Here is a 23659-nt window from a genome sequence, read left to right as displayed (position 1 = left end):
TCAGTGTTCAATGTCCAATCTAATGAGCGTTTTTTATTAGCAATAAGAAATATTTTATGATGACAATAATAAATTATTAAATACATAGGCGTAGCCAGGGGAGAAGGTTTACAATACATGGACCCTAAAAAAGACTTCCAATAAAAATTATGGGGAAAATAACCACACCTAACAGTTCCCCCCCCCTCAATATGACTAAATATATATATAAGAATTACTCTTAAAAATTTTGAATCAAAAAATTACATTCTTATAAAAAAATAAATAGCTTCCTAGTTTTTTTTTTTAATCAGGCAAATATTTAAAATATCAATGCAAATCTGAAGATTTTACTCAAAGATGCCAAAGTTTCGGAGTCTGTTAGCAAAATCTCGATGGTGAGGCGATATTTTTCCTGGTTAAAATATCGAGTTCGACGTTTCTAAGAATGGATTCAAATCGAGTCGCTTAACAACACTAGCTCATTAAAAGGCTTTGTGAGTTAAGCCTTAGCAGTGCAGAACCTTCATCACATTGTCGTGATGCAACAAGAACAAACCACTTAAAGTATTTCATGATTAGATCTATTTATTTCAAGATAATCTTTTTTTGTTAAAAAAAAACTATATATTTCTAGTGGTGCATAGGGAGAACGGCCTCAAATAAGCATGGTTCCGTGAAATCATCATCACAGAATATCACCAAAATTTTTTTTACAATTATTATTATAATTACTCCTTAAAAGATATTCTACTCGACACAAAATAAACTAAATTCTGTCACGCAGCTTTCGGCAGGACTAGTCACGTTTAAACCAAAAGAGTCTGAAACCTTTAAGTTTATTGTGGAAAGGAAAAGGAGGTACATAGCAATCAACTAATTTCTAGTTGTTAGGCATGATGGTATCAACAAATAGTAACTCAAGTTATACATCAAACTGAGTCCTGAATATTGGCCCGAACATATATTTTTAAAAAAATTTGGGTCGGGTCTGATGGCGGATTTGAGCAATTTTTTTAAAAAAACGGCTAACTCGATATTCTTTTCAGAAATATATTACGCTATCCTAAAGATTTTACTCATAGATGGGACGTGGGTGACTATTAACAAAGTCTCGATAAAAAAAAGTATTTCGATACTCTCGTTAAGTTACAAAAAAAATAATTTGTAATCAAGAATTGACCGGGGTTCGATCATTTTTTTATTTTATTCAATTTTAAAAATCTCGAAACAAGGTTCATAAAAAATAAATATGAATTTGGGGGATAGGATAGAAACTGTTAGGGGTCTGTCAGGTTTTTCGTTTGTTCGAACGCATAATAACCCTTTAATATATTGCAGGATTCATTAACTTTCATGCCTGATTTTATTTTTAATTTAAATATCTGGCAATTTTTTTTCTCAAGGATTTGTTTATGCATCCTCGAGAAACATAAAAATCAATTATAAAAATAAGGTATTGGATGATGATATTTGAAAGAATAAATTACGAAATACCAGCTGATTATTAAAATGATTAATAAGACCAAATGCAATTATCGATATTGGATAGGTAGAAAAATAGTGGAACAAGTTCAGTTACCGTTAAAAATAAAGGTAACTTGTCAATAAAAAAATGGTGCAACCTCTTTCGTTCTTAAGGTGTAATGACAGTAAAAAATTTTTTGCAAGAATCATAAAATCCGCTTCGCCTATCATTGTCAAAGATCGTTCACCGAGAACCTCTCAGTTTAATAAACAAGTCGCAATGTGTTCACGCGAAAAAAAAGTCAGTACAAGTTCCGTGACATCATTTGTGGGTAAGATATATATAATGTACAATTACGCCCAACCAAACTCCCGCGTTTATTTCAAATAAACCTTTTTGGATGTTTCGGTAACCAAAAAAAAAGGAAAGGCTTTTGTTCGAATGTATGTTTAAGAAAAAAATGATGAATTACCTGCTCTTGAGAAAATGAGCCAGTGTCCGGATCTATCAACCTAGGTATATGGGCATCCATGATTGACACCTTTTCTAAGATCAGAGGGAAGTACCTTTCGTGTATAATGAAGAAAAAAAAATTTATCACGTTAATTCGTGACAATTTTAGCTTTTGCCCCGGCTCTCGAAAAGACCCGCCTTTAACGAGGCCCATCTTTCGATAAGTCGGGCTTGACACTACCGCGCTCTAATTGACAGTATTACGCGTGGCGTATCATCTTCCATTAAAAAACAAAATGGTTTCCATACTTCTCGAATTGTTCGAAACTCGTGAAAGCTGCCATAGCTCCCATGCGTTGAGCGTAAACGGAAATGTTTTCGCCGTTTATCCTAGACATACGCCTCTCCTGTTGCCGAGCCGGAACCATCGCCCTATTTTTCAAATAAAAATCATTATAAAATCGATGTGGGGGGGGGGGTAGAGATGTCTTACCAATTTCCTATTCAAATAGAGCTTTAACAGAACTATAGGAGTTGGTCAAAATTTTTTTTAAAAAAAAAACCCGGATTTAAACTCACTCCTTCACTCCAAGAAGAAGCCGACAAAGGTAACTACCAAGAAGGATCACAAATTTTGATCACGTTGTGGCTGAGCGAGGTGAACACGCTAAAAAAAAACGTGGTTCGTAAATTATATTCTAATTATTACAAGTAGAGCAAATACCATCCTATCTAGGACCATTTCCCGGAAATATAAAAAAAAAACACAAAAAAAGAGACCTGTTTGGGTGGGAGGAAGGAAGGATAAACTGAAACTCGACTACGCATATATCGTCGTTCAACTCGTAATGCATGAGGCAATGGAGCTGGTAAGCTATATAGGCGCGCCGTATGTATACCTTGAAAAGAGTAAATAATCATTTACATAATATAGTCAAGATCAAATATCGGACCCGGATAAACGCGAAGAGTAGATCGAGTTCCGGTTTTCGGATCCGGAAAATTGATCTTTCACTAATTTTGATATCAAAATAAATGTGTGGCATTATTTTCAGCATATCTCAGGAAAAATCACATTTAGGTTTTAAGGTGGGAATGATCGCTAACCGAATTTTTTTTTTATAGGAAGATTATTAGAAATGCGCTAGATAATTACTTCGAGCGAGGCCTGTCTAACGATCTTGTTTTTGTGGAAGAAAAAATCGGGCAAAACGTCGAAAATGGCAGTCTCCGAAAATATGAGACGCTTCACAAAAAATAAGGAAAAAAAATTTCAATTTTATTTTGAGTATCAAAATTATGATCATGTATAAGGCCAGATCGCCGAAAATATATATTGACTTCAAAAAAAAACTGAGGAACAAATACGACTAAATGTCGAGGAACGAATCATAAAAGTTCCATTCTTGGATGTATTTTTCTGTTTATTACTTTCCTTCTTTCTCAACTTCGCTCTTCTTCTTTAATTATAAAAATCTATTTATGGGAAGTACTATTCGATATCGAACATTACGTGTAGTACCTTTCAAAAGGTGGGAGAGAGACCATTAACGGCCGCCTAACTTTAGTCAACTATAAGACAGCGTGGCCATAATTTTTATCCCAAAAATATTAGAATCGATCTTTGAGTCGAGACTCAACTTAGGAGCTTAATTCAGTTTTTTGGCTAAAACCTTGACTCCATGCCACAATAAGAGATGGTCAAAGTTTAAGTAAATTAACAACACTAACGGGATTGTAAAAAAAAAGGTTATGGACATTAAGGAAAAAACTTGTAAATTTTCTGGGCAGAATTCGTGACCATACATATCGATGGAAGATAGAAATATGCTTTCGACTTGATTGTGCCTAAGTTCGTAAGATGGCTGATGAGAAGCTATCAAAACCTTAAAAAAAATTATTTGATTAACTGGTCGTCTAATTTTCTTCAATTAAAAATGAAAATATAAAACATTAAAATATGTCCGAATTTATAGTAGGGTTCCTAATAAGGAGTGGGATTAGCCAATGGCGCGGATCGAATCGGATTGGATCGTTTCAAAAAATGGCCTTAATATTCGAATCTTTGAGATATAATTGTAACCGGTCTGCAGAGTTCCGAATTAACAACTTGGATCTGTTTACCTTAGAGTTATTCCGGACAACACGAAAACCGATTTGGGGAAAAAATGGAGAGGGGAAGGGAACGTAAAAAGAATGGAATAGAAAAAGTGTGCGCGTACTTGTCTAGCTCTCAGTGCAACTTTTCCGTTTACCGCTTGCGACAAGTTCGCCAAGTGCCCGAATATTATGTTCAATTCATCCGTGAGACCCGGTTCGTATCTAAGGATCGATTATAAAGAAAATTTACGCGAGAGAAGAAAAAAAAATATCAGCTGTTGTTCTGCCGAAATCTTTAAGAAGAAGATTACAACTCGTTATGCCTCATTTTAAACCAATAACGTTACTTGTTTCTTAAGTGAAATCAAACTCTAATTTTGACTATTACATAGGATCAATTCCTATTCTAACCCCCCCCCCCCCACCTCCTAGATTGTGGCCTAGTATAGATTAGGATCTGTATATATGAAAATTGTTTGAACTGATTGACGTTTTAATTCTTAGCCGATAGATTTCGTGATAACGATGACGTTTACCTGCAAAGATGATCTATAAGGGCCAACGCTATCAGAGTGGTTTTCTCGCATTGAGCGTGGGCGGTGAAGCAGGAAAGAGCCATATCAGGATCCTCTTTGTAGAGCGTTTCGCGCAACTTGGCACCGCATTTGTCGTAAGAACCGTTTTGGAAATATGTCTCGACATTCAGGTATTGCTTGAGCAGATTTTGAACCATCAACTTCATATGGCCTCTAATGCCATTGCGATATCTGGTTTAAGTTTTAAAAAAAAATGCAATTATAAATGGGTAAGATTAACATCGTATAACTGATAATTTAGCAATGCACCTTCCTACCAATATTTATCTTCGTACACATTCTTTATGTTGCTTCTCCTCGTTTTCTTCCGATCTCTCTTATCGCCCTTTCTCAATGTTTGAATGGTAGGAATAAGGGTTACCTTTGAATGAGTCTAACCAATGGAGCAACGGTAGCGAAGAAGGCGTCTCTAGCGCTCCGCTTTTCCAAGCACCGAGCAGCGTATTCGTCGATAACCCTGGCGATGCCCTGACTGGGAAACTGGCAGAGCATGGACGTAATGTTGGAACCGTAGCTCACCTTGAACCTGACGATGTGGGAGAGTAACTCGGCCGGAATCCTACCGTTCAGGGAGGAAATTATTTCCTTCGACACGGAATGAACGCATAAAAATGGTTGGGTGAATTCGAATTAAAAAATATAATATTGAATCATGTATCCTCATTATCTTTCCCCATTCACTGATATAAAGTATAAGAACGTACCTCCAGTTCCAGTTGAGGCAGTTTGGGATCCCTGAGACATTTCATGAAGGCGTCCACGGTGGATTCCAACTTCAAGGTGAAATAAGGCTCGGGCAGATCGTACCCGTTCAACATGTTTTCCAACTTGGATTTAAGGCCTTCGAAAATGCGGTTGAGCCTTTCTTCCCCCACGTTGCCGCCGACGGTTTCCGTATCGACCGCTATGTTAGGAAATTCTAGAGAGCTCTTCCTGAAATCTATGGAAGAGGTCCTCCTACCGAGAACATTTTGAAAAGCGGGAGCAGGCGCGATTGGTGGAGTGACCTGGGCGAATGTTCCGAGATATTTGCTGGCCTTGGGGAGTAAATAATTTAAAAAAATAAATAATATATAAAATCGGAGATATAACCCAAGTTTCTAGGTAAGGATAAGTGGGTCAGCTAACTCTTAAGGTTAATAGGGAAATCCTTTAGCTTGCATATCGAAAATGGTCTCGAAGTTAGAGATAGTATTAAGGCCTAGAAAAGCAAAAAGAAAGTCGATGGTACAAATTCTAACCCTCCTTCCCACAAAATTCCGTATCCCATGGGCATCTGAAGAAGTAGTAAAAAAGAATGTGGAAGAAAGGGGTCAAAGAAACAGCGAGAGAATGTATATTACCAACCCCTATTCGAGGCTATATGTTAGTAATTAAGGCTTTCAATGTATAATTTATTTTACTCTTTTGATCTTCTTGGGATCGGATATCTCGATCCTAGCTATGAGAGTTCCGGTTTCTAAGATGGCCCCTGGTCTCTTGACGTAGCGCAATCTTTTGTAAGGTAATTTTTTCGGGAAAAACATAGATAAAATGGCATCCTTATTGAGCTGAATGAAACAAATCCCACAAGCGTTGGGACTTAAAGATAGAGCTATGTATCAAATTAGTCGCGATACTTTCTAATTTTAGATCGAAACAAAAATTTTTTGGGGCAAACCAACAAAACGTCGTAGCGCAAATATTTTCGGGCGGACCGGAAAAAACTCGCGCCAAAATATATTTACGAACCGGAAATACTTTCTCGAAAATTTGAGCGGGGCGGTTTGACCTCTGTAAGGGAACTTAGTTAATATATGCGGAAGTGCCGATGCGTTATATTTTTTTCAACTTTAAATCCTTTTTTCAGTGTTTATTTATAAAATCTGATTTTACCGAATGTATTCCAGTAAACCTCCGTGAATTCATTTTGAACTTAATATAAATTATATTTGTTTTTTTTTCCATAGGTTTTTTTATAAAAAAAAATTATAAATGAACTCAAAATAAAACGTTTTAAAATTGTTCCGAAATTCTTAGGGTTAGGTATTTCTAAACATAGGGGAACTACAACTTCCATAAAATCAAATTTTTTTATATTTAAAGGACGCTCCTCTCGGTAAAGTTGAAAAAATAACATATCGACGCTAGCATGCACACACACACCAAATATATATATTTACATAGGTTATAATATTACATTGTCATTTCTTAGAATAGTAAAAAAAAAAAATATCAATATTACATGCCACTCTCTTCGACCTTCAGGGAGACCACCATTTTCATAACCTCTATCTGAGCGAAAACTTGACCGATCGTTACGAATGACCCATCCTCGACGCAATATTCCAAGAGTTTACCTGTTATTTATATTGTAAACATGTACGTTTTCGATAAAAGACCAAGCTAGATGAAAGGGCAGTAGATGATGACAAAAAAAAATGCTGGATTGAAGATGCCCCAGCAGAAAAATGTAGAATAGCGGAGTTAGAAAAAAAAACTGGCCAAGCCAGGAACCTAACAACGATGAGGAAGATCAATATTCTATCCAGAAAAATATTACTCAAGCCCTGAAGATTTTGCTCATAGATGGGCACAAAGGTCGAGACATCTCTCAGCGAAATCACGTGTCTTCGCCAATACTATATTTTGGCTTAAAATATTGAGTTAGCCATCTTTAAGGAAGAAAAAAAATACAAGTTAGATGTATAATAAATTTTTTTCTTCTTTGTGTCATAAAAAATTCCAAATCGAATATTTCAAAATGAAAATAAAAAAAATGGTTTACCGGAATATCCATTTTTTTAAAAAAAAATCATTCCATGATTCGTAAAATAAAAAATATAATCGCCAAAATCATATTTCAAACTGGTATAAATTTATCGGGTGTCTTTACGCTCTTCGCCGGGGAGAGTAGCCAGGTCTCCCCCCCCCCCATCAGCGGGAGACTTACGCAAATTTTTTTGGTCAAAACGCGAACGCTTACACCCATAGAAGTAGAAATTCAAAACTTTGAAACTAAGAATAAAATATTACTTATATACGTAAAAATTAATTAGGGATCGCATTTTTTTTTTTTCAAATTTTTCCCTCAAAAATCCTCAAATTACGACCAACTTTCGCCCCAAATTTGTGAATCCAGATCTGGCGACGACGCCTATGGTTGCGAGATATTAAGATGTTGACATAGAATATCTCCTCGACCAGTCATCGTTTTCAATTTCAGTGGACTCGGATAAATATCGAGTCATGCATGAGGGATTAAAATCTCGCATTTGAAAAAAAAGATAAAAAAGGAATTTTCTATTTGTTACCCGGCGATACGGCTCGAAGGGCTGTAGGGTCGGCGGCATCTCTGTCAAAGCAACACGTTTTGTTACCTGAGAATATATTTTTTTTTTTGAAATTTTAAATCATCGCATTCATTAAAATGAGCCGGAAATGTTAATTTAAACGGAAATCCTGCAAATTCTTAAATGGCGACTATTTTATCCGATTTCGGTTAGCATTCGAGTCTCGATAATATGCCAAATCGTGAGCGAGTATTATAACGTTCTATACGCATCAAAACAGACGAATAGAAATTAAAGGTGATTAACTATAAAAATTGGAAGAGAAACTAAAGCCTACAAAAATGTGCAATGTGCTACTAGTATTCGGACGAATCTCTTGAATATCTAGCAAGTAATCCCTTCTTAGTTCCGGTTTCAAAACTCTCAATAACTTTACCGAGCACCTAACTTTGACGCCAATTTCAAAAACGGCTTAAACTAAGTTTTAATGGTAAAAAAATATTAATCTCGAATCTTCGAATTGGGCTAAAAAAAAAGTAAGCCCAAGTTAACTATGATCAATTAAATGATAAATAATCCATAAAAAATGAAAATTCCACCTAAAACCACCCTGTATTTACGCCCCCCAGATTCCTCCTTGATATAACTGTTGAAGGATTGGTTGTACAAGCTGAAGAGCAGGCTCCCGTCGCTCAACCTAAAAATATAACGGTTTTCGTAAATAAAATTGCTTTTCGAAAAACTAAATTAAAAATTACCTATGAGCTTCGATCTCGATGTAGGAACCATTCATCAGCAAAAAGTAGGTATTGGGTCCAGTTTTGGTAACCTTGTAAGAAAAAAAAAAATCTGATTGACGTTTTTAAACATTTTATATATATATTTGTTATTTAAAAATCATTTTTATCGAATCTTATAGAGGCACGGGTTGGCAATTATCGAGGAAACTTTTAAAACTTAATTTTAAAATATAAAAACTTTCGGATCCCGATGAGGGTATGGATCTCAAGATAGTAAGGTTTCTAAGTAATAGCCCGGAAACAAGATTTTACACTCTGCCCTCTATCGATCCATTTAACGTGACGTGTCCTCCGTATGATCTTGCCCCTTTTCTAACCCATCTTCTTGATTTCTCATTCTCTCTTAAATCTCTTTCCTAAAATTATCGTGAATCCATCTAGGCCATGGATGTTATGTTAGGAAGGTTTCTAAGCAATAACTCGGAAACAAAATTTCACATTATCTCCCCCTTATCGATTCATTTATCACGTGACTTGTCCTCGCCCCTTTTCTAGCTCCATTTTCCTCCAGGGTCCCTCCCTTCTTTCTAAATCGTCTTCCCACTAGAATTCTAGCGAATCTATCTCGATCCATTTTCGATGAAAAAAAAAATAATCCAAAAATGGGCAACCTGGACGCTATACTTAACCATGTCCCTCACCAAATCAACCGTAACCGTGTGAGTCAAGCTGTTGGCCGGCAGGATTTGGCCCTTGGATAGGGCGTTCTTAAACTTTTGAAGGCTCAGGGAAACCGTTTGGTCCGCCACGTGGATCGACGCGCAAATAACGCCCATCATGGTGTCCGGTTTTTCGGACTGATATAATCGGCGAAGTTAAAATAATATTTTTTTATAACAAAAAAAAAATTAGTTGTATTCCGAAAATACGAGTAAAAAAGTATGGGGGGGGGGGGTTGTTTCGGCCCTCAACGGTCCGGCCCTGACTGTTAGTATATAAGGAAAACGGGACGCGCGGAGCGGTTAAAAAATCGTCCTATTTGATCAAAACATCTCTTACGAGTAGCTTAAATAAAAATGATCTAGAGGGCATTGTCGCCCGCCCTTTACGGTGCGGCGTTTACGGCGATTTTTAAATTTTTTAAAAATAATTTTCGAATTTTAGAGAATCGACTTAACATTATTACCCAAATATGCATGTATTTCGATAGATATCTATGTTAACAAGATAGAAGAAGGCGTCTTGTTTACTAAGGAAACGAGTCCTGGCCCCCCTTGTACCTTACTAAAGTACATAGAATATAAATGACATGATATACAAGATTTGGTATTGCTAGACAATTTTAAGCCATGCCAATCACCAGTTCCCCATCAAAAAATATTTAATAAAATATAAAGTGCGTAAGTAATAAACTATGCATAATTTTTTATATATGTATAGTTTGAAAACTTGAAATTTTTCCGATATCAATTTGTCCAACCATTCCGTGTCAAAGATGTTCTTCTGAAAGCTTTCGGTTTCCAGTAGCGTGATTAGGTACTCGACAGTTGTCCTAAAATCGCCCATAATAGACAATTCCTTTAAGCCGACCACCAAATTCCTGGAGCGAATCAATTATTCAAGTTTATGAGATTAAAATCGAAAAAGCTGAACATTACATCAGCAAGGTGCCATTCTCACTATGGGGGTAAAATAGAGGAAGGCACATGGGTGGCTTTAATTATTGGAATGAATAGCCTCACGTGACCTAGGATTCGATTTTATATATAAACGGCCATTTTGACGATGACAACAATAACGCGGGTCACTTCTCCCTCCATTTTACAGGCAGCTTACTAAGCTTGGTTAAAAAAACGGTTGTTTTTACTACTCCCTCGATTTTCGTACCAAAAAAAATCTAATTACAAATAATGCAATCCTTTATTACATTTACACTACCACCTCAACCCCCCCCCCTCCTTCCTTATACGCAAAAAAAATATGAAGGCTATGTCATATACAGCTGTTTCCTTCTAACTCTAATTTTACATCTTCTAAACATTTGCGTTAAGAAAATTTTTTAAAAAAAAATTTTATTAAAAAAGAAAACGAAAAAAGGTATGGTGGACTAACTGCCTGGCCTCGTCCCTGGTTTCCCCCCAAGAAAAACAATGGCCGAACTGCGAATCGGCGAATTCGTGAAGGCCCCCAGAAGCGGCGACGCTGAAATAACCCCAAATGTTTTTGTTGCTCCGAAAGTTGAGTTCCTGTTGACCGAGTTAAATGTTGTGATAGATGTCGATCATAATGCATTTGAACAAATATATTCAAAAAAAAAAATCCTACAAACTCTAGGGATACGTCATTGGTTAATGACTCTTGTATTAGTACTCGATTTAGTATTATAGTAAAACATTAATCCAAACTGTTACCTTAGTAAAATAAGAAAATATCTCACCTTATAATTATTGTACAGGAAAAACAGACAAAATTATAGGTAATTTACTATAGCTTTATTTTTTTTAAAAAACAAGAATAAAATGATAAAATTAATGGCGTTTAGAATTAATACGTAAATAATTTTATCGGTTAACTTGAATCTGGCCCGAGCTGGGTTTAAACCCCTCGTCTGGGTTTTCGCTGGTTATTCTGCAGGCTATAACATGCCCCCTAGGTCTAGGTTCCCCCCTTTTCTTGGTAGCCCTTTCTTCGAATCGTTTGTTTAAGTGCAAAAAAAACGCAATGTGATGTATTATAATACAATTTATTATCCGTAGATCGCAACATCAAAAAGAATCTCTCTCGATACACAATTTATCTTATCGTATAAAAAAACAATCGCTTTATAATTGTTGTTAAGATTATGTAAACCAGGGTGGTTAACCCGAGCAACGGGTTCAAGAAATGTAACCACATTGAGCGGAAATTTTAAACCGATTTTCTAAGATCCCAACCCGATCCGGGTCCATTTTGCCCCGGGTTCGATGAGTTGTCCATAATGTCCAACCAAACAATTTTAAATTGCCGAACCAGGATTTGGGTCCCGCATCCCTGACGTAAACAATTTTTGACTAGCGTTATCAAACGGTGTGCGATTCGAGTCAATTTTTAAAAACGACTAACTCAATATTTTTAGTCAGAAAAAAATATCGCCTACGCCTCGAGATTTTCACTGCCAAATGTCCAGGTTCAACACTACTTCCGACCTATCACGCTTCCTTTCGAAAACAAATGATATCCATTCATTTTTTCTACTCTCTTTTATTTTATATCTACTTTTCTTTCATTTTATTTATGTACTTTTCCCTATTTTATTCATTTCGATTTCATACTTTCTTCAAACTCACTCTTTCTAAATTCTTTTAAAAATTCTTTTTCTCACCTCCGGTGACTTGATCACTAGGCGCGTCGTTGAATAATAACGGTAAGGGTCCGTCTTCCCACGGGTTGAGACCGTAAAATAGGCGTATGTCCTTTATCCGATTGAGGGGTAAGCCCATAGCGATCTTTTTATTTCGTTTATTTTGTAAATGAGCGTATATTCGTATTTTTTTAGGGTTACGAGACGAATAAACAAAATGGTGCCCTACGCATTAAACCAATCCGATTAAACGTGGTACATAAGGATGGGCGTATGAGGCCTATTGGAGCAAGTCGGTTCGAGGAGCTTGTCGATTCATTTAATTTTATGCTTCCAAGACGCGCATATTTTATTCTAAATTAGCCTCAATTTAACGCATCTAATTTGTGCATTTTGCAGCTTCTGATTTCTCATTATTTTGACAATAATTTCGCACCAACAATTTTCCTACTCTTATTTCCGAATGTGCGAAATATTCTGAGGGGACCGATAAGCAAATATATTACTTGTAATTGGCAGGCCGGTAAGTTTATGTCGCAAATCATTTCGGTGCAGGGATGCTCGACTTGTAGCCTGGGATTGAGTTCCAAAAAACTGAATTCTTGGGTCAGAGGATCGTACAAGTATTCCACCGTGCCCGCACTGACGTATCCTACCATTTTAGCCAATCGCACTGCCGACTTTATTCGAGAAATTTTAGGAATTCGATATTAGAGGTAATAATATTATTAATTTTAAAAAAAATTTAACAAAAAGTACAATCAAACAATTCTTAGTTAGGAAAAAGAGAGAAGGAATGAATGAATGAATGAATGAATGAATAAAAAATTACTTTTTCCATCTCGTTCAAGATGGCAGATGCTGCAATAGTTACCGGGGCCTCCTCCATGATTTTTTGATGACGGCGTTGGATGGAACAATCCCTACCGAAAAGAGAAATCGCGTTTCCGTAAACGTCCGCGAGGAGCTGAACTTCCAAGTGGCGGCATTTGCTCGCCGCCTTCATAAGAAAGATAGGGGAGGAAGGCACTTCTGTTTGAACCTAATTTAAGATTATAATGTATCACGAAAATAGTACTTCGATTGGGCAGCGTAAGAGTGTGGTAACTTCACTTCACTCGAACACAAATATTCGCCTTACCTACGATAAATTTAAAAGAAACACAAAGTGGGATGTAGTGTTGTTAAATGACTCGATTTAAGGTTGAGACATATCTATTAACGAAATTTCGGGCTTTGGGCAATAATTTTTTGGCTAAAATATTGAGTTAGCCGTTTATATAAATCGGCCCAAATACGAGCTGTTTAACAACACTGATGGGATGTAATCATAATTAGCCTTGTTTTTCTTTTGGATAATATCAAGTAACACCACTCTGTACGCCGAGGCAAATAGTAAAGAACATGCCTTCCTAGACACAAGTACGATCTTAGGCGAAATTCCTTTTCCGTAGTCTAGTAATCTAAATTCGTGGGCGCAATATGGAAACGACACCAAAAAGAATATGATAAATCAGTTTAACTAATTCCAGGATAAGAACCCTGACCCTAGCATTTTTGTTGAACCCAAACCTGGACCCAGAACCCTCTTTAAAAAATGGAGGGTTCTGAGGGTCAAATCAAAAATAAATTAAAGAGTTAAGGCATAGTAAAGATTGAATTTTTAGTTAGTTCAGTAGGGAGGCAGGTTGGAAATTCCCGGACTTTCTATGGTGGTATAGTCAATCGTTATAAAAAAATAAAAAGCCAAAGAATAAAATAATGTGACCATGTGACCTGCTTAAAAGCCATGGGAAATTCTTCTTCGCACACGACTTTCCTTATTCCCTTGCCGCCACCGCCTTCGGAAGCCTTTATCATGACGGGGTACGTGATACGTTTGCTCGCCTATATAAACAATAAATCTTTATTTAATAATCGATTAAAAAAATGGAAACTTAATTGCACTTTTTCATCTTCCCAGCCGTTTTTGTTGTAAAAACTTTTCCTGCGATTCCTCTCTAAAAAAAATTGGGGGGGGGGGGGGGGGGGGGGGGGGGGGGGGTTGGACAGATAATCTTTAACTAAGAGATAAATCAAAAGACATTTAATTAAATTAGCTAATTACTGGTAATATTTCGCTCTACCTACATTACTGTCCAAATTCGAATAATGATAGACAGGATTGATCTCGTGTCTTTTTTTAAAAATAAAAAATTAAGTTTCTTTGAATATTCTGAAATGATCTATTCAAGTGTTACATGTAGAAACACTTAAGTGCTTTCAAGGATTTAGAATCTATCCCCGCATGTTATAAAGGAGAATTTCGTAAAAATGTATAGAGGATGCGGATACAATGGAGAATGGATTAAGGTGGTTTGGGCACATTAACAAGGGGCATTGGTAATATTTGGGAAGCAAAGAAAGAAACCAGTAAAAAAATATAGCGATTTAAGAAACTAGTCTTATATATCACAAGACAGACAAGAATGGAAAAGAATTCCTTGTCATAGGCGAAAATCTTGACTGTTATTTAATGAATGACGGCAGAATCTAGGGAAACGGTGAAGAAAGACTGGCATTAACGATTTGGTAATATCGTGTTGGATTAGTCTCATAAGGGCAAAAATATTTGGATCGCCTAATATATTCCAGATCCATTTCATCCATCAATCCTTCACAAGTTACATTTTTTTTGTCAGCCAATTAGTAAATTAGATAAGATTATTGATGATATAAGCATATAGATATATAACTTTAAAAAAAAAACAACTTAAGAAAGTTGGATATTGACCCTCAGTGAGGACTAAAAACTTAAAACAGGTTCTAGACCCTGATCACAAAATGTCAAAAGCAGGTCTCACAGATGCTACCAAAAAAAATAAATGGATTGATATATTCAGTAACTAGGAATGCATTAAAGGAGTTTCAAGTGATTATCCATAAATTTTTCAAAATTCAGACAGAACATGCATAGAGACTTGCAAAAAAATTATATTTTTGGCTAGAACTCGGCCAAGGCCTGGTGGTCAAATTTCTCTTTTTCCAGATCTAAAGTGACAACTAAATCAGGTTCATCTAATTTATTACAAAAAAAGTATGAATAGTAAATACCCCCTATTCACATTCATTTTATTTTAAATTTGTGATAATCCAATCAGGCAAAAAAAAAGGGAAGAATGTAAAGGAACCAATGACTAAATGTTTAACAGGCCACGGGGCTGTAGCTATATTTTGTATCAAGTTACCCGCACCACCCGTCGGAACGCGGACTCTTAAAGAGTCAACACCGGGTATAGGGGGATTTACAATATTTGATTTTCCCGGTAAATATTTTTAAATATGAGTTGCGGAATATTCACAAGAGCATCCGGTAACATAAATATAATCCGAAAAGAAAGAAAGCTCTTAATTTTTATTTTTACGGATACCATCGTAATTCAAAAAAAAAAAATGTTGTTTATTTAGAAACCGGGGGGGGGGGGGGAGAGGAAGTTATTTATTTTGTACATTTATAAAAAAAAAAAAATTCGGATTTGTAAACAAAGATTATTTCTGCGCGGATTGATCCAAAAAAAAAACAACAAATACTCGTCGGTCTGCTAAACCTCTAGTCCCTGTTCGAGCGAATGAATGCATGCTCTGTCGTAAAGCTCCTGAGGGATGAGATTACAAGAGGCGTTTTCGTCCTCCTCCGCGGTGTTTTCCATGTGGCGATTGGACTCTAGACAGGCGGTTTCTAGATTCTCTATTATAATGCCTAACCAAGATGGGATGTAACAGGGGAGTGGGGGGGGGGGCAATATAATAAAGTTAATTTATAGCTAACGTTAAAATAAGTCTACTTTAAAAAAAAATTGTTGGGCAACAATGGAAGGCCCCTTTTGTAAAACTTACTACAACATAATAACGTTCAATTGGGGTTCGATAGACTTAGCGTTGTTAAACGGCTGGATTTAAGTCGATTCTTAAAAAAGGGTTGACTCGATATTTTCAGCCAGAAAAATGGCGCCTGAGCCTCGAGATTTCACTAATGAATGTCCAGACGTTTGTGCCATCTATGAGCAAAATCTTCAGGCTCGCGTAATATTTCTCTAGATAAAATATTGGGTTGCTCAAATCGAGCCGCCTAACAACACCAGATACACTGTCTAAAACAATATATGCGACACAATTTGTATCGGCACAATTTGTATCGACCAATTGGGGAAGACCATTTTTACTTGGCATAACGCTTAAATGGATCGTATGTATACTTTATTTATATACAAATCAAAATGTTGATGCCCTAACTCAAATATATCCCGAATTATGGACCTTCAAAGTACGATAAAAGCCTTTACCTCTTTTAATGAATCTTGTCTAAAGTAACAAATTTAATACCGTTTTGTCGCCCCTTAAAATTATCCTTAAGAAAATGCAAAAATTATTTTTTTAAAAAAAATCTTTCAGCGTCGTTTTATTTCCCGGTAAAACAAAAAATAAATTATTTTGAAATGTGGCCCATTTAAAATGTTGAAACTTGTGGACTGTGTTTATTAATAATAAATTTATATATTTAAAGTAAAAAATATTAATGGAGATAATTGAGAATTTAAACTTTGGTTTAGTTTTTTTTTATAATTTTAGGAATAAAAAAAACAATTATAGAGGGCACTATCTATAAAGATAATTATGATACATTTCTTTCCTTGGGGGCATATAAATATGTATTTTCAAATATTTCTAGCGCATATAATAAATTTTATAGAAATATCAATGGTTATTTATAATGTAAAATGAACGTTTTTATTTATAAAATATATTATAATTAACTTCACAAATAGTGCCCTCTATAATTAATTTATTTATTCCTATAATTAAAAAACCTAAAAAAAAAAAATTAAATTATTATTTTCCCCCATTAATATTTTTTTTTAAACTTAAATATTAAAAAAAAACCACATTTTATGAGTTTCATCATTTTAAATGGGGCACTTTTCGAAGTAATTTGTTTTACCGGAAATACAAAGATACTGAAGATATTTTTTAAAATAATTTTTGCATTTTCTTAGAGAGAATTTTGAGGGCTACAAAATGATATAAAATTTGTTTACTTCAGACCCAAAAAAATGTTGAGTATTTTCAAGATTCGTTAAAAGAGGAAAAGGTTCTCGTCGAACTTGGAAGGTCCTTAACTCGGGATATTTTTGAGCTAGGGCGATAAAATACACAGTCTATTTAACATTATTGCTAAGATTCATCCATTTTTAAAAATGGTCGTCCGAAAATCACGTTATTTTTTGGTCGATATGAGATGGAATTACCCAGAAACTGATGCTGCAAGGCTTAGAGGCTAGAATTTGATCGTTAATCCAGATGAATTGAATATCAAGAAAATTATGAAAAAAATAAATTATCAAACTCACCCGACCCACTCCATGCCAGGGTGGGAACCTTGGCACTCTGAGCCACGACTGTAGACGCTATCTTGTCCCCCAAAGCTTTCATAGCGTAGGCTGGTGGTCCCAAATAGGCGACGCCCAATTGAACGAGGGCGGTGGGCAAGGCCGGATTTTCGGAAGCGTGGCCCCAACCGGCCCAAACAGCGTCGGCTCCGGCTCTCGCGCATACCTAGTGCAGAGTTTAAATCCACGGTGGTATAGAAAAGTTTAAAAGGGAAGAAAAATGGCGATAATGTTCGCGGTATACATTCTCTCAAGCGAGTCTAGAGTCAAGACTATCGAAATCCCTTGAAAGTGATTATCGCGAGTATACACGTTAATATCGTATAAAAATAACCGCGAGATATTAACGTTTCTCTTAGACTATTAAATCCTTCAAAAAACATGTGGTATAACTTAGCGCTGTGCGCTGATGAAGCTGTCAGTGGCCACACGATGTTCAAAAATTTAACAGCGACCTGCCACCTTTTAGCGTCATCAAAGGCGACGTGGATAGGCGAAACGACGTACATTTTTATTTTACGGTATACAATATGGAACTTTTTGTAAATGGTAAAGCGGTGTTCTGGTTCGCTATTTCGATTTAAGGACATCACTCATTTAAATATTCTAAAGAAGGGCGATACCATAGATGTAACTTGTGGGTAGGAAACTTTCCCATCTTATCGGAAAATTTGCCTGTCATCGCAAATATCATTTTAAGCGAATAAACATTATCACCTCCCCCTCGAAAAAAAGTATATAACAAATATATCACTAAAAACAACGATAATTTAAAAAGTTAATAACCTTTAAAAATAGCTACTATAATTCAAATTTTTTTTTAGAAAAGTATAAGATAACCAAAGGTCTAGAGTAGGTGGACGTTAAGATTTCCAATAAAATTTATGGCGGAATACCCAGCCTAATAGTGTGATAAAATTTGAAATACATCGTTTCCGTTTCGTTATGCAAAACGCAAACAATGTATATCATATGGTGTAATCAATAAAAACGCAAAATGATTTGCTTCTTTTTTTTCAAGAACGCTCAATTAGGTCGCACTATAATAGTGCCCTCCTCCCCACCTCTACAAGAAAATCCGGGGTACGTACTCTAGCGTTTGGTAGTCGTTACAAAAAAAAAATATATTAAACTATACAAATGTTTCATCTGTCCTTTCTTTAATTAAGCAAATATATCTAACATGTGTTTATAATTACGATGAAGGAAGAACAATTTAAAATTACATTATATGTGCAACTCCTACTTTTACATATTATTCGCAATTTATTACAGCTAACTAGTAAGCAGACAATAAAAAAAATTTTTAATACGACGAATGCCAAAAATATCCAATTTTTGGCTATAAATGCTACTTGCTATCTATAAACTTTAAGAGTTCGAACGCCTCACGACACTTTATCACAAATTGATGTTATGTTTGAAACCTAAAATTGTGATGTTTAGTAAATCGGTTCTTTTCCTCTTTTTTTTTTCAATTCACGATAAAAGTAAATTATATATTATTTTTAAATAAAAAATTCTGATAATTAAAAAAATCGAGAATTAAGTATAGGTAAATATCATGAAATAATATTTAACATAAAAAATCAGAGACTTGCAGAAGTACCATTAGTGCAGGCCGGCCCGGATTTTTTCCCGACCCGGCCCGGATATTTTTTCCGACCCGGCCCGGATATTTTTTTTTCAAAAATTATTTTCGGCCCGGCCAAAAATTCAAATCGTCAATATAGACAGACAGAATATATATTTTATATTTATATCTTTATTAATTGTTTCCCCGTGGTCTGGATCTGGAATAGAATCACCGTCTCCTAGACGGGGTGTTAAAAACCACTTAAAAGGGGTTGATGTCAGGAAGGGCATCCGATTGTAAGAAACCTAGCAATAAAATTCCCTAATGAATAAATCAGAGGGAAAACTGGCCAACCTGGTTAAACCTGGAAATCGCTAATAAACGGAGAATAAGAAGATCTTTATTAATTGCAATCAAAATATGTTGCAGCTATAGGAATAGCGAATCTTTCTATTCGCCAGTTCCTTAAATGATATCTTATAGCCTAATTAATTTTTTTTTAAAAATTTAGCATCGGGAAACGGAATTCCGCAAAACACTGAAGATAAGAAGAATAAAAAAATGAAACAATTTAACGGGGACCTATATTTATACGCAAATAGGTCAGTGTTCACATTAGAAGAGAATGAGGTGAAGCATGGCACAACATCCCGTGCAATTCTTTCAACGCTGTGCCAAGGCGGTGAAGGACATACAATCGGGATGTTTGTTGCCATTCTCGTTAAAAGGCATAACGGCAAACAAACTATTGGGGAAACCGGTACAAATAAAAGGCTAGCCAATCAACCTATTAAAAATTTTAATGCCCCAATAGTGGCGCTGACATAGAGACAGGAGAAACAATGACCACCCAATGGATCTACCTGTTTATTACTGGCAACTCAAGTGTCGACAGAAAGAATGACACCTAGCCTATGAACAATGGTGATCTGAAACTCGTCGTTTGTGAGTAACATATCCCTTTTTTTTCTACAGATACGGTCAGTGTATTCTACCCAACCTCATCAGGATCCTACTTGAAAGAGAAGTAAAATTCTTTTCTTACCTTGTAAGCGTGACGACCTACCTATCATTTCGATTTGTAATTTAATTTTCTCACACTTGCAAAACGTTTTTAAAAAAATTTACATTTTCCTACATTTAGATTTTAAAAAATATGAAGGTTTATATTTTATATAAATTTTTAATCACCGAACCCGAACCCTTCCTGTCGAGTTCACACCCCCCGAGTTAATAGAAAAAAAAGATACGTATTAAAAATGTATCGTGACATGAGGCGAGTCACTAAAATATTTGACGCCTTTCATTACTATCCAAAAGTTTTATACCTCGACTATCAGTGGCACGTTAGCGTAATTGTGATGATTCGGACCTCCGGGGACCGGTATATATTGATCGGCCATCTTTATGTATTCTGTCAAAAACATACAAAATGTAATATGAAGTCGTTACTTTTAAAATGAGCAATAATTTAAATTTTTTTTTATTTTTAACGAATCAAAATAGTCCTTACAAATTGAGTGTTCTGTTTAAATTGAACTGCTTAGTTTTTGTTTTTTTTTTAAATGTGGACAGTTTTAGAGTAAAATAATAATATTAAAATACATAAACAAAAACAAAAACGCAAAATTAAGTTAAAAAAGAAAGAAATAAGGAAGAAAAAAAAATATATATTTATAAAACAGCTTTTTTTTTAATGAGCGAAATAGATTTAAAATTTTGGACGGTTATTTAAAGACTAACTTTGAGAGGAAGAATGATTAGTATACGATTGTTGGGTAGGCCCAATGTTAGTAAAATCAAACATTTAACAATGAATATCAAACTAGATTTAAATTTTTTTTTTAACAAAAAATTGTTCATTTATATACCGATAGTTGTATGAATAAATAAATGATGGAAAAGTAAATCTTCGCATATAGAATGGTAAAGAAGTGGATGAATATAACAAATGATTATCTGTCCCAATTTATGTGGTCTTAAGAATTTAGAAATGGTGGACTCCAGTAGAAATAGTTATAGGGGATCGGATGGTGTGCCATGTAAGAAGCATTCATTTATAATAATACTTTCGTTAGAAGATAACAGTTATTTTTGTTTACAGATACATATAGTTACATAAATTTTTTTTTAAAATGGATTATTTTTAAATTTTTCCACAAACCCGCGTTCGCTTTTAAGTCCTCGGGGGTTACCATCACCACGAATTTAATGGCCCTTTCGTTGCGAAACATTTCGTAAGACCAGCGCCTGATGCTTCTCATACATTTGACGGCAGCTATCCCATTGTTGGCTATCAGAATCTGCACGATTTGATTGATCGATACAATAAATCATTTTCATCAATTATTTATTAAAAACTAAAAAAAAAATATTTCATCTTCCTTCCATTCATTCTCTCTCTTCCGGAAAAGAATAATGTTGATTTTGAAGTCATAAATATTATTTATATTATTATTAATAAGTTCATTTAACTAATTTTGTTCCGCGAGTAAAAAAAAAAATGGCGCTGGAAAAATTAAATTTTAAATTCAAATGTTATATAAATCTTTCCGGTGTCAATCAATATTTATTTTTTACAAAAATCAACCACAAATCGATTGAGGTCAAAAGAACCGAAAATCATTTTTACGTGTCAATGATTACAAATACTACTCCATTTTTTGGGGGGGATAGAAATCATATGTTCGACGCAATGACAAATAATAATACCCAGACTGACGATGCATTCATTAAAAGTGTACATCAATGAAAAACAGCTGGGGGCTCCATTTTGGTTACCCATATCATTTATTAAATATTCTTAAACCTATGTCTGACGCAAACTTTATCAAAGAATTGCCTGATCATCGAGAATAATATGGAAGCAAAGTTATCAATTTAATAGTTTTATAACACGAGAATAATTCTTATACGGGTTACCAAAATGGCGGCTCCAGCTGATTTGCATTCAACTACGCTTTCAAGTGCATTATTAGTATTATTATATGTCATTGGTTCGACGCTATGAATCGTTTTAAGTTAGATTTAAAAAAAAGTAAATTAAGAGCGCAAAATTATAGGAGAGCTAAGAGAAAATAGCCATCAATAAAGTTTAATGACATGTGGATGTATTTTTATTTTAGCGAATTTTCCTAGAGGAATATTTTGATCGAATGATTTCCTGATTAATGGTAAAATTGGCTATCTATATTCCTAATGGCATTCACATTTTGCTTTAAAGAGACATCGCAAGTTTTAGCCTAGCAACATATATTATCTATCTTTAAAAAAAAAATTTTAATTATACACTATAGAAAGAAAGAAAGAAAGAAAGAAAGAAAAGAAAGAAAGAAAGAAAGAAAGAAAGAAAGAAAGAAAGAAAGAAAGAAAGAAAGAAAGAAAGAAAGAAAGAAAGAAAGAAAGAAAGAAAGAAAGAAATAATGTTAAAATCAACGATTTATTTGTTTTTTTTGTAAATTTTGAAAAAAAATTAGTATTCGAATGATTTTTCAATAAAGTAAATATTAAATGGAAAAAAAATTTTTTTATATTGCAAACAGTATTAAAAAAGAATTTTTTTTTTTGGCAACAGCGTTTGTGCTTATAGTTTACTTCGTAAGAGAGAAAGTGAAATTTCGACAATTTTTCTTCGTGCAATCCAGTTAAGAATTTGGCACGCACAGAGATGAGAGGAGGATAATGGTTCAGCTTCAAAGAGATTAAATTTTCCTTCTTAATTAATTTAATAACGTATTTTAGAATGAAAATTCACCAAAAAAATTTTGTTTGATCTTAAAATTCGAGGCTTAGGAAGGAATTTGACATAAATTGACACCAACAGATTTAAGATAAATAATATTTTTCGAGCAAAAAATAAAATTTTAAAAGAGAAATTTAATAATCTCTCACGGAATAAAATTAATTTTAGACACTTTTAGGGGTTTATAGAGGGTGTCATAAAAATTTACTAAGAACGCGTCCAAACAAAACGTTTTTATTTTAAAAAAGCGTTTTTCGGGAACAAAATATTTCAAATTATAAATTTAAATAATTTGCGCAAAAAAAGTATATCCCCCAAAAGAGACCAATTGTCATTTAAAGCTAATATGATTCACTACTTATTGAAAATATGATAAACCTCAAAACAGGACAAATATAATAGGATAGTCAATTACAAGCAGAATAAGCAAAATGAATATTTAGAAGGGATAAGTGGTCTAAGAGAAAAGGTAGGTATCATAATCTGCAGATATATTTGCCAAATACAAATACCCATTGAAAAATTCAATTTCTCTGAAAATAGCTAAAACTAATTCCTGATACAAATACTACTTTGATGCCCCTGGCCACCACAACACTTAGCAATTTCTAGGTAAGAGGCCCTCATCTTTTTTAAAATCTATAGGAAAAAAGCTTATAGAGCTATCCAACGATCCTAATGGATATTTATATCTACGCAAAATTAGTTTACATAAATTTTTCTAATTTTATCTCATATTTTATTTTTAAATATCATTTTTAATTTTTTTATCTATGTTATATGGTTTAATATGTGATTTATGTAAAATTTAAAAAAATATATATATATAATAGATTACTTCACTAAAATATTATTCGCCAGATAAATTTATGTATTTTTATTATAATATTTATATTAACAAATGTAATAACATAAAAAAGTGTAAGCAATGTATACAATTTTAAATGAATAGTCAAAGCAGAGATGC

The 23659-nt window shown here is 34.4% G+C and overlaps 1 protein-coding gene and 1 long non-coding RNA gene across 3 annotated transcripts in view; one reads left to right on the top strand and one right to left on the bottom strand.

The window, feature by feature from the left end:
- LOC135927230 (acetyl-CoA carboxylase-like) overlaps window positions 1-23659 on the bottom strand; it is a 47188-nt gene that overhangs the window by 21932 nt on the left and 1597 nt on the right. For both annotated transcript variants that reach the window (XM_065463185.1, XM_065463186.1), the window contains exons 3-28: window positions 21115-21253; window positions 20279-20364; window positions 17336-17540; window positions 15536-15687; window positions 13725-13835; window positions 12781-12990; window positions 12455-12628; window positions 11970-12093; window positions 11182-11294; window positions 10721-10854; window positions 10058-10208; window positions 9280-9465; window positions 8627-8697; window positions 8468-8565; window positions 7890-7955; window positions 6821-6935; window positions 6000-6090; window positions 5301-5633; window positions 4958-5181; window positions 4537-4767; window positions 4123-4222; window positions 3673-3786; window positions 3057-3146; window positions 2681-2799; window positions 2210-2332; window positions 1920-2013 (exon numbers count right to left, since the gene is read on the bottom strand). In XM_065463185.1, coding sequence (XP_065319257.1) covers window positions 1920-2013; window positions 2210-2332; window positions 2681-2799; window positions 3057-3146; window positions 3673-3786; window positions 4123-4222; window positions 4537-4767; window positions 4958-5181; window positions 5301-5633; window positions 6000-6090; window positions 6821-6935; window positions 7890-7955; window positions 8468-8565; window positions 8627-8697; window positions 9280-9465; window positions 10058-10208; window positions 10721-10854; window positions 11182-11294; window positions 11970-12093; window positions 12455-12628; window positions 12781-12990; window positions 13725-13835; window positions 15536-15687; window positions 17336-17540; window positions 20279-20364; window positions 21115-21253 — 3654 coding nt within the window. The remainder of the gene's footprint in view (window positions 1-1919; window positions 2014-2209; window positions 2333-2680; window positions 2800-3056; window positions 3147-3672; window positions 3787-4122; window positions 4223-4536; window positions 4768-4957; window positions 5182-5300; window positions 5634-5999; window positions 6091-6820; window positions 6936-7889; window positions 7956-8467; window positions 8566-8626; window positions 8698-9279; window positions 9466-10057; window positions 10209-10720; window positions 10855-11181; window positions 11295-11969; window positions 12094-12454; window positions 12629-12780; window positions 12991-13724; window positions 13836-15535; window positions 15688-17335; window positions 17541-20278; window positions 20365-21114; window positions 21254-23659) is intronic.
- LOC135927232 (uncharacterized) lies at window positions 347-21352 on the top strand. The gene is made up of 3 exons (XR_010572008.1): window positions 347-546; window positions 20828-20992; window positions 21132-21352. It is a non-coding gene; the product is annotated as an uncharacterized LOC135927232 (long non-coding RNA).

The sequence above is a fragment of the Gordionus sp. m RMFG-2023 genome, chromosome 3 (genome assembly GCF_954871325.1).
Source record: "Gordionus sp. m RMFG-2023 chromosome 3, tfGorSpeb1-WG-v2, whole genome shotgun sequence".
NCBI classification, from domain to species: Eukaryota; Metazoa; Nematomorpha; class Gordioida; order Chordodea; family Parachordodidae; genus Gordionus; species Gordionus sp. m RMFG-2023.
The sequence above is the reverse complement of the archived record's forward strand: the minus strand, read 5'-3'. Positions and strand labels throughout refer to the sequence as shown.